The following is a 10620-nucleotide window of genomic DNA, read 5'->3' on the forward strand; positions in this document are numbered from 1 at the left end:
TAATGAATCTAAACTTATTTAGAACCATCAGATATCGATTCGAGGGCTCCGATCAATTGTTCCGGAGCGGTACCATAACCTATTCCTGGTCGTCCGATCAACGATCGACGACCCGGGTGCTACCCCCTTTCTCTTTGTCCCCCGACGAATTACAGGCGGCGACGCCATGGCCTGAGCGCTGCGCCCCAACGATCGCGCCCCCAAGCTATGGGTCAATCGAAGCTGCACGAGCAGGATTCAACAGCGAACCAAACGAGACCCTTCTTTCCCGAGATGGCGGTGAAGGTGGTGTTGCCCACGACGATGAGCGGCGCGGCACACCGTCCTGACCCCGATGAGAAATTCGTCGTGCCTAGCCTAGCTTCGGGCACGAGAACGGCATTGCACAGGTCCCAGACGTCCTGGCGATTCTCCCCGTTTGCTCCTTGGTCTCCAAGCGGGGTCGAAGGTAGGGCGTCGGCGACGGCGTCCCTCAGATTCACTGAGTCACGGCGGTTGAGTATGGACGGCACAGAGGCATGCACAAACTCGATGGAAGGAGGGGGAGGGGGAAATGCTGGTTATATGGCCACACGAGAATCACAACCGGAACAACAACAAGCGGAGCGGATTGCATGGACTTCGGTACGAGCTCGTTGCGACGGATGCATGATTTTTCTGTTCAGGTTTGGTGAGTTGAGGGAAGGAGTCGACATCGTGGTCCCACGCGACAGTGCCCAGTGTGTGTGACGCGCGCAACGGCAAGATCGACTGATGACGTGGGACCCGCACGTCAGAGACAAAGTCAGACGCGCCCTCGGAGGGCTGCTGGACACGCGTGCGTGTCTGGGTTGACGGCGCATAGCAGATGGGCCGAGATGGGGAATTTGGCCCAGGTAAGTTTAGGTGAGCTTTTTCCTCCTTTTTCTTATTCTAATTTTTTGTTTTCCTTTTTCCCTTTTTATTTCAAGTTTCTAATTTTGAAATTTAAATCTGATTTGAAATTAAGCACCCGTTAAATGCACAAACCAAAATCCAATATGAATGCATTATATTTATTTATTGATCATCCCATTTGATCAAAATGCTTTCAAATATGAAATCTAGATTAAATTGCATGGTTTATATTATTAGAGCATTTCCCCTACCTATATGATTTGACCAAGGAATAAGGTAATTCTTATTATGATCTTTTATTAGAAATCACTTTATTTATATGTTTGGGAAGAAGTTTTCCTACATGACCCTAAAAATATGATTTTGGGGCGTTACATGTTTGCATACTTAAGGTTGGTCAACATTTTCTGGATGTTTTATTTGCAAACATGAATCTTTCTTCCAAAGACTTGCACATACTAGCAATAATCAGAGTATGTTACCAGATCAACGAAGCCAGAAAATCGAAGTCAAACCTATGATATATCCACGCCACGACTTACAAAACTTGAAAAAAAATGCCGCTAGCCCAAACACATGATATCCGCAGCTAGCTAGCTAGCTTTTACCTGGCCTGCACCCCACTGACTGACAGCTGGTTCAGCGAGAAGGGCGACTTGTCGGAGTTGGACGCCGACCCGCCGGAGCTGTCGCTCTTGCCGCTGGACCCCTTGACGTTGATGAAGGGAGGCTGGGTGGGCCGGGGAAGCGCCACCGCCTTGTGATCCCTGCCGCTCAGCATCTCCACCACCTTCCACATGGGCGGCCGAAGGTTCGGCGACGCCTGGGCGCACAGCAGGCCGACGTGGAACACCCGGAGGGCGTCCTCCTCCGAGCACTGCTCGCGGAGGTTCGGGTCCAGCAGCTCCGTCAGGGTGCCCGCGGTGTAGTGTCTCCATATCTGAAGAAAGTAGAACAGGATCAGTTCTCTGTTTTTTTTGGGTAAACGCTACAGTGACAGCAGCAAGTGCCTGTCTGAAAATACCAGTGCCATGAGTGAGAGGCCTTCTGCAGATGACGCCACCGAGTTGTGGCTCTTCCGGCCGGTGACGATCTCGAGGACCAGCACGCCGTAGCTGTAGATGTCGGCCTTCTCGGTGAGCTGCCCGTGGACGATGTACTCCGGAGCCATGTACCCACTGCATGCACGCGCAAGAGGAAGACGATGAGGGAGGGCTCTGTCGTCTCTGCAATGCATCATCTCGGTCAGGGAAAGTCGGGCTCACAAAGTTCCGGCGAGGCCGGTGCTGAGGTGGCTCTGGTCGTCCATGAAGTTCCTGGCGAGGCCGAAGTCGGCGATCTTCGGCCTGAACCTGTCGTCCAGCAGGACGTTGCTGGCCTTGATGTCGCGGTGTATGATCCGGACCTCCGAGGCGCTGTGCAGGTAGGAGAGGCCCTCCGCCGTGCCCAGCACGATCTCGAACCTCCGCTCCCAGTCCAGCGCGTTCTTCTTGAACGCGTCGAAGAGGTAGTGGTCGAGGCTGGTGTTGCAGAGGTACTCGTAGACGAGCAGGCTCTCGGGCCCCTCCACGCTGCAGCCCAGCAGCTTGACCAGGTTCTTGTGCTGCACCTGGCTCACCAGCTTCACCTCGTTGAAGAACTGCTCCGCCCACTGCCGCGTGTTGAAGAAGAGCCGCTTCACCGCCACCTCCCGCCCGTCCGCCAGCACGCCCCTGTACACGGAGCCGTAGCCTCCCTGCCCGAGCTTGTTCGTCTGGCTGAACTCGTCCGTCGCCGCGCGCAGCTCCTGGTACTTGAAGCTCAGCTGCGACGCCGCGATGGCGCGGATCATCTCGCCGGACGACCCGTCGTCGCCCATGTCTGCACGGAGGAGATCGTCCCTTGATCTGGACCTCATCCTTGTCCAGATGAACGCTATGCCCATGACCGCCATTGCCGACAAGACCGATGCCACCACGATGACAGCGATGCGACGCGCTGCCATTAATAAGAAAGAAAATAAATCCAGAAATCCGTGAGAAATTTCTCTACGACTCCTGAGGCCACCAAGCTAAGCTGCTTTCGAGCGCCATGGGGAACGATGGCACGAAGCGGATTGCTATTGGTTAAAAAAATGGGTACTATACTCATTTTGCAGTTTCAACCTCTCGATCGTTTGTATTTGCATGATACTCGCCCCAATCCACGCAGTAGGAGTCGAGTTGCTATCGCTAAAATTCAGACACGGCACGCGTCTGGGATGTTCCCTCCTTCCCCGTGAAACTTTTTGGACCAACGAGAACAGACCACAAAGTCTAACAGACGACCTTTTATTTCGTTCTCTCTATACAATGAAGTGATGAAATGCTGAAATTCAAATGGCGGTACCGGTACGACGTGGAAAATGCATGCACTCACCGGACGATCCCCCGCCGCCGCCGGCGCTGGCCGGCAGGTAGAAGGGCCGCGTGGAGTACCTGACGACGCAGCCGGCGTTGAGGCCGTACCCCTCGGGCGCGGCCGGGAGGCAGTTGCGGAGGAGCCGGTCGCGGGCGCTGGCCACGCACGTGGCGCACGCGCTGGCGTTGAGCGACCTCCAGCACTGCGCCGCCGCGTACGCCGGCGGCGCGCGGCCGGACGCCGACGCCGCGTAGTAGTAGTCCTTGGCGGCCGGCGCGGCGGCCGTGACGTTCCGCACGAGCGCGGCGGCGGCGGCCGCGAACCCGGTCCCGACCACCGGCGGTGCACTGGCGGCGGCGGTGGCGTTGGAGCACACGGCGGTGTCGCTGGCGTCGGTGGCGGCGGCTGTGAAGTTGTCGGCGCCGTAGCGGAGGAAGCAGCCGTCGAGGTAGATGCGGCCGCCGTCGGCGGGGAGGCAGTGCGGCAGCTTCACGCGGCTCTGCGCGTAGCAGAGCTGGCAGTCGGTCGGGGACAAGTAGCCCATGCACTGCCCGAGGCCGAACACGGTGTCGTTGCCCTCGCCGGAGCCCGCGGCGCCGAAGCTCCACCGCGTCACGTTCTGGTAGATCATCTCCAGCGTGGTGACGAAGCTCACGTCGAAGGCCTCCGGGTCCGCGGCCTGCGTCGCCGCGCACACCGTGTCCACGATCGCCGGCGTGCCCGCCGGCGCCGCGTCATCGGCGGCGACCACGGCGCTGAGGAAGAGGACTAGGAGGAAGGGACCACTACGGTGCTGGTGCGATGCTCGTGGTCGCCGCTGCCGCTGCATGGCGCCGGGCACTGCCGGAGTCCTCGTCCTCGGTAGTCGGTCCTCGCGCGCGTTTTTGGTTTCGGTCTCGGCTTCATTTTGTGCGTAGCGTGCCCGGGTGGGTCAGAGTTTGACGTGGAAGAATTGACATCTTTTTTTACATATATTTTGGTTGTTGGTTATTGTATGTATGCATTGGTGTAATGTAAGAAACAAAAGTATGTATATATGATGCTACGGCGTTGACTTAGTCGGTGACGACGGAGAATTTGATCTCTCTAGAATCACAGAATCCGTTCATTCATTCATTGTATGTACACCCAGAAATTAACTGTTATGGACATTTCAAACAGGTGATTCCATTATCCTACAATTTTCTAGTTTGTTTGTTGACCGTCGAGTAATGATGTTTACCTTACTACCGAAATTCGGCTATTTGCCGAGTGTTCGACGTTTTACGGAGTGTTTTTTATCGGACACTCGGCAAAACAGTCTTTATTGAGGGCCGCACTCGGTAAAGTCCTACTCTCGATAACGACCACGCGTTTACCGAGAGCAGGACACTCAGCACAGAAAGACACTCGGCAAAAACCTCTTTACCTAGTGTCAAACACTCGGCGAAGGCCCACACTAGGCAAAGGTCCGTCATCAGTTGTCTATAGATGACGACCGTTATCTTTGTCGAGAGTCGGGATTTGACACTCGGCAAAGCAGCTACTTTGCCGAATGTCTCAAGGGCGACACTCGGCAAAACATATTTTGCCTGCCATCCTAGGACACTCGGCAAAATATATTTTCCTTTTTTCCTTTTTTTCTTTTTTTAACCAAACTTTTTGTGGTCTGTTCATACACTATGTAGACTTACATGTTCCATTTTGGCACAATTATAAAAGTGTTTGCTATAACTATTAGATTTTGTTCTTTTAAATGAATTTATTCGGATAATTCAGATTTGAACTGCAAGTCACCTGGAAAATGAAAAACTGATAATGCAAAAATGATATCCATGTTAGATAACACAAGTTACGACTGATTTTAGGAGCAAACCGGAATTTTCGAGCACAATGCTCACTAAATATGACCGTGAACTTGCCATCGAATTGTTTAAAAATTATATAAAACATAAACAAAGTCAAAAAAATTATGAAACTTGTACACATGTCATGATATCATATGTAGAGGCTATGATAAAAATTTGAGATTATTTCGAGAAAGTAGTGACACACTATATGTAGAAACCTAGTCGGTTTACATTGAAACTCTATGATTTCATGTGTAGGCCACTTAGGATTCCTAGCCTGGACCGATACTCGGTATAGTATATTTTAAAAATACTAAAAAATTGTTGCCGAGTGCGTGTCAGGGGGCACTCGGCAAAATATATTTTAAAATTTAAAAAAATCTTTATCGAGTGCTAAATCGACGGCACTCGGCAAAGTATATTTACTTAGTGAAAGGGAATTAGGCTTACACCTATTTCCTAAATGATTTTGGTGGTTGAATTGCCCAACACAAATAATTGGACTAACTAGCTTGCTCTAGTGTATAAGTTATACAAGTGCCAAAGGTTCACACTTAGCCAATAAAAAGACCAAGAAGTGGGTTCAACAAAGAGAGCAAGGGATAACCGAAGGCAGCCCTGGTCTGGCGCACCGGACTGTCCGGTGTGCCACCGGATAGTGTCCGGTGCACCACCAAACAGTGTCCGGTGCACCAGGGGACTTCACGCTGAACTCTTCACCTTCGGGAAAATCCAGAGGCGCTTCACTATAATTCACCGGACTGTCCGGTGTACACCGGACAGTGTCCGGTGCTCCAGAGGAGAGCGGCTCTGAACTCGCCAGCTTCGGGAATTCGCTCCGCTATAATTCACCGGACATGTCCGGTGTACACCGGACTGTCCGGTGAGCTAGCGGAGCAACGACTACTTCGCGCCAACGGTCACCTGCAGAAGCAATTAATGCGCGCCAGAGCGCGTAGAAGTCAGACACGCGCGAAGTGGCGCACCGGACACTCTACAGTACATGTCCGGTGTGCCACCGGACATCCAGGCGGGCCCAGCAGTCAGAGCTCCAACGGTCGGAACCCAACGGCCTGGTGACGTGGCTGGCGCACCGGACACTGTCCGGTGTGCATCGGACTGTCCGGTGCACCATGCGACAGACAGCCTCCACCAAACGGCTAGTTTGGTGGTTGGGGTTATAAATACCCCCAACCACCCCACATTCAAGTCATCCAAGTTTTCCAACTTCCAACCACTTACAAGAGCTAGGCATTCAATACAAGACACACCCAAGTGATCAAATCCTCTCCCAACTCCACAAAAGCTTTAGTGTTAAGTGAGAGTGATTTGTCGTGTTCTTTTGAGCTCTTGCGCTTGGATCGCTTTCTTCTTTCTCATTCTTTCTTGAGATCAATACTCACTTGTAACCGAGGCAAGAGACGCCAATTGTGTGGTGTTCCTTGCGGGGAAGTTTTGTTCCCGGTTGATTTGAGAAGAGAAAGCTCACTCGGTCCGAGGGACCGTTTGAGAGAGGGAAGGGGTTGAAAAAGACCCGACCTTTGTGGCCTCCTCAACGGGGAGTAGGTTTGCGAGAACCGAACCTCGGTAAAACAAATCCGCGTGTCACACTCTTTATTCGCTTACGATTTGTTTTGCACCCTCTCTCGCGGACTCGATTATATTTCTAACGCTAACCCGGCTTGTAGTTGTGATTAACTTTGTAAATTTCAGTTTCACCCTATTCACCCCCCTCTAGGCGACTTTCAATTGGTATCAGAGCCCGGTGCTTCATTAGAGCCTAACCGCTCGAAGTGATGTCGGGAGAACACGCCAAGAAGAAGATGGAGACCGGCGACAAGCCCGCTACAAGCCACGGGAAAGCTTCATCGGGAGAGTCCCGCAACAAAGGGAAGGGGAAGGAAAAGAAACCCTCTTCCCACAAGTCGCATCAGAGTAGGGACAAGAAAAAGAAGATGAGAAAGGTGGTCTACTACGAGACCGACACCTCATCGCCATCTACCTCCGGCTCCGACACGCCGTCCGTAACTTCTAAGCGCCATGAGCGCAAGAAGTTTAGTAAGATTCCCTTACACTACTGTCGGCGTTTCGAGACCGGGGGGTCCCTGGGCCGACGAGTGAATGTCGCCGCGTGCCCCAGCCCAGATGGGTCGAGCGCGAGGGCGAGCGCGAAGGGGGGAGAGCGAGGCGGCTGGAGACCGGCGTGAGAGAGGTGGGAATCCCGCGGCCTTCGTGTTCGTCCCGCGCCCAGGTCGGGTGCGCTTGCAGTAGGGGGTTACAAGCGTCCACGCGGGAGAGGGAGCGAGCGGCTTCAAGCGAGCGCCTGTCTCATCCTCGTCCCCGCGCGGCCAACCCTCTCTAAGAGGGCCCTGGTCCTTCCTTTTATAGGCGTAAGGAGAGGATCCAGGTGTACAACGGGGGGTGTAGCAGAGTGCTACGTGTCTAGCGGAGGAGAGCTAGTGCCCTAAGTACATGCCGTTGTGGCAGCCGGAGAGATTTTGGCACCCAGCTGGTGTGATGTCGTGGCCGTCGGAGGAGCGATGGAGCCTGGCGGAGGGACAGCTGTCAGAGCGGTTGAGTCCTTGCTGACGTCCTCTTGCTTCCGTAAGGGGGCTGAGAGCCGCCGTCGTCACAGAGTACGCGGGGCGCCATCATTGCCTATCTGGCGGAGCTAGCCAGATGGGACGCCGGTCTTGTTCCCTGCGGCCCGAGTCAGCTCGGGGTAGGGTGATGATGGTGCCTCCTGTTGACGTGGCTGGTCTGCGCCCTAGGTTGGGCGATGTGGAAGCTCCTCCGAAGCCGAGGTCGAGTCTGTCTTCCGTGGTCGAGGTCGAGTCCGAGCCCCTGGGTCGGGCGAGGCGGAGTTCGTCGTCTTCTAGGGCTGAGCCCAAGTCCGAGCCCTGGGTCGGGCGGAGCGGAGTTCGTCGTCTTCTGGGGCTGAGCCCAAGTCCGAGCCCTGGGTCGGGCGGAGCGGAGTTCGCCGTCTTCTGGGGCTGAGCCCGAGTCCGAGCCCTGGGTCGGGCGGAGCGGAGTTCGCCGTCTTCCGGGACTTAGCCCGAGTCCGAGCCCTGGGTCAGGCGGAGCGGAGCTTCCTATGATGCCTTCAGCAGGGCCTGACTGCCTGTCAGTTTCACTCTGTCAAGTGGCACCGCAGTCGGAGTGGCGCAGGCGGCGCTGTCCTTCTGTCAGGTCGGTTAGTGGAGCGGCAAAGTGACGGACCCGGTCCCCTGGCACGCCCAAAAGTACCTGCGGGTGATCTGCCGGACCCGGTCCCCTGGCGACGGGGTCCGAGGGCTCGATGCCTCCCTCTGATGGGATTCCGTTACAAGATCGTTCCCGCTGGTCTCGGAAATGTCCTAGGGTACCTCGGGAGCACAGCCCGAGCCTTGATTATGTATCGAACGTACCCGTGGTCATCCCTCGCTCGGCGTCTGAGACGGCTGTGAACCCTTCGGGGGCCAGCCTTCGAACCCCTGATCAGTAATGGGCGCGGAGCCCGGGTAGCCTGAGGCGGCCGTGGAACCCTTCCGAGGGGCCGGCCTTCGAACCTCTGACCAGTAGTGGGTGTAGGGCCCACGCGATCTGAGGCGGCTGTCGAACCCTTCCGGGGGGCCAGCCTTCGAACCTCTGATCAGTAGGGAGGCTCGGAGCCTGGTTCCTTCACGGGGAAGGATCCTTTTCGGGGTATCCCCCTTTCCCGGTCCCTGTTGCAAGAGAGAGAAAGAGGAAAAAGGAAAAGGATACGAAATCGAACGACGCGACGTACCTTTTTTTTGACGCGGTTATTATGGCGAAGGCGAAGCGTCGTCTGCTTCTCCTGCCAAAGGCGCCGCCTGTCCCGCCGCGGAGTTAATGCGACGGGGCGAGTGGTTCGCGGGGCGGCCGTTGCGCGTGCGCGAGCCGTTCGAGGAACGGAACACGGGCGCGTTGTCTTCACGCCATGAGAGAGGGTTCTCTCGCTGCCCCCGGATGGGACGTGAGCTTGGCTGACGACGTGACTGCTGCTCCTGCCCGCCTGCCACCGTCATTACTGCCGGCCCATTTTTGGCCGCACTGACCGCCGCGCCAGGCTGGCGCTGCTGGGTCGTGCGCTGGGTCGCCTCGAGTCGCGGTACTGGTTCCGCGGTCGAGGAGGCGCGGTGGTGGCGCAAGTGGCGGTGCAGTTGCATGCACGAAGCATTCGGCGCGCCGGTTGCATGACGCGTGGGCCTGGGCCTCCATGCTGGGCGTGTTGGGAGTCGGAGAAGCGCACCCACTTGGCGCGGTTGCATGCCGCCTGCATGGCTGCCCGCCCCTTTCGCCCGTTGGTCTGGGCAAAAGTGGAGGGTCACTTGTAACCGCTGGGCGGTTGTGCGCACCGCGCACGGCGGTTTGGCTTCTTCTGCTCTAAGCTGGTTTGCATGACGTGTGGGACCCAGCCCCCGCGCCGCAGGGGAGGACCTTGGAGTGTGTTGGAGAAGACTCAGCCCACGACGGTTGGGGGTGCAAGTAGGGTGAGTCGCCTTTAAAAGGAGGGTGACCCCCTTTGGAAGGCGACCATGTCTTCGCGCTCCCTTATGCATCGTGTCTTTCCACCTTCCAAGCCCCCGGATGGGGGATACCCGCCGTCTTTCCGCCTCATCGTTGGAGGAACGCAACTCCGTGGGAGTTGGTACCTTTCAGCCATCGTTCGGCTTCAAGGATTTTCATCGTGTAGCCCGGCTGCACCCCTCCGTCGGCGGTCACCGAAGATGGTGACCTCCAGTTTGATGGTGGGGGAAAGCGAGCCGGGCTGCGGCCTCTGCCCCTCCCTCAGCCTCAAGGATTTTCATCACCAGGGCTGGGGAGGGGAGTGTGCCGAGTTGGGGTCGGCCCCTGCGTGGGCGGTGGCCCGCTCCTTCCCTCAGTGATCGGAGGGAAGGGCGGTCGTCGTCCGTGGCGCCGGCAGCTGCAGCGTGACTGGCTCTCGGACGCGAGTGGCTTCGGAGCCGCTCCCGGCGCCGGCGTCTGCCACGGCAGCTGGAAGAGGTTCTTCCGCCGACGAGATAGCCAGGGCCGCCCATGGACCGACCTCCAACTCTACGGCCTTCTGCCCGTCCTTGCCTCACGAGTTTGGGCATGGGCGGGGGCCTCTTGGCAGCAGCATCCGCCCTGAGGTCAGTGCTGCCGCTGTTCGGCCCCTCAGAGCAGAAGTCGTCGTCGTCGCCGCTGCTGGAGCGGGCGACGGCGCGCCGTTCGTCGGTCTTCTGTTGCTCCGCAGGCCCCCCCATCGAGTGGGGTTGTTCGTACCTGCGGAGGTGGAACCGGAGTTCCGTTTTGTAATGGCACTTTGAATGCCAGTGTTTTTGTTCATTGTGGCTGTCGAGGCCTGAACATGTATGTAATTTTGGCACGGAGCCGTGTTTTTTCCTCATTTTCGAGCACTAAGACTCGCATGTTGGTTGTCTGAACCGCTTCACCAAGCGTGAGTCGCCCCGTGTAAAGGTGACGAGTGAGGTATCCGTATCCCGGAGGCGTAGGAGTCCCTCGGCTCGGTCAGCCTTGTTGTCCGAGGCTT

The 10620-nt window shown here is 56.4% G+C and overlaps 1 protein-coding gene across 2 annotated transcripts; it reads right to left on the reverse strand.

Annotated features, from left to right (window-relative positions):
* Positions 1 to 1295: 1295 nt before the first annotated feature.
* LOC100384005 (uncharacterized) lies at positions 1296 to 4171 on the reverse strand. 2 transcript variants are annotated; one of them, NM_001362238.1, is made up of 4 exons: positions 3274 to 4171; positions 2142 to 2853; positions 1901 to 2054; positions 1296 to 1816 (listed from the first exon to the last, which is right to left on the reverse strand). In NM_001362238.1, the coding sequence occupies exons 1-4, from the start codon at positions 4082 to 4084 to the stop codon at positions 1481 to 1483; spliced, it is 2013 nt and encodes a 670-aa protein (NP_001349167.1). In that variant the 5' UTR covers positions 4085 to 4171; the 3' UTR covers positions 1296 to 1480. The 2 variants fall into 2 exon arrangements, with proteins under 2 accessions (NP_001349167.1, NP_001170087.1); NM_001176616.1 differs by lacking the exon at positions 3274 to 4171 and having other exon boundaries at positions 1315 to 1816; positions 2142 to 2950.
* Positions 4172 to 10620: the final 6449 nt, after the last annotated feature.

The sequence above is a fragment of the Zea mays genome, chromosome 8, assembly GCF_902167145.1.
Source record: "Zea mays cultivar B73 chromosome 8, Zm-B73-REFERENCE-NAM-5.0, whole genome shotgun sequence".
In the NCBI taxonomy this organism is placed as follows: Eukaryota; Viridiplantae; Streptophyta; class Magnoliopsida; order Poales; family Poaceae; genus Zea; species Zea mays.

Excerpts from the sequence above, each read along its gene's own strand:
- LOC100384005 (NM_001362238.1), bottom strand. The coding sequence starts at position 4,084 with ATGCAGCGGCAGCGGCGACCACGAGCATCGCACCAGCACCGTAGTGGT. Across the intron at positions 2,854-3,273 it reads CGGCGGCGGGGGATCGTCCG|CGCGTCGCATCGCTGTCATC; the intron begins GTGAGTGCATGC and ends TATTAATGGCAG. Across the intron at positions 1,817-1,900 it reads GCCTCTCACTCATGGCACTG|ATATGGAGACACTACACCGC; the intron begins GTATTTTCAGAC and ends TACTTTCTTCAG.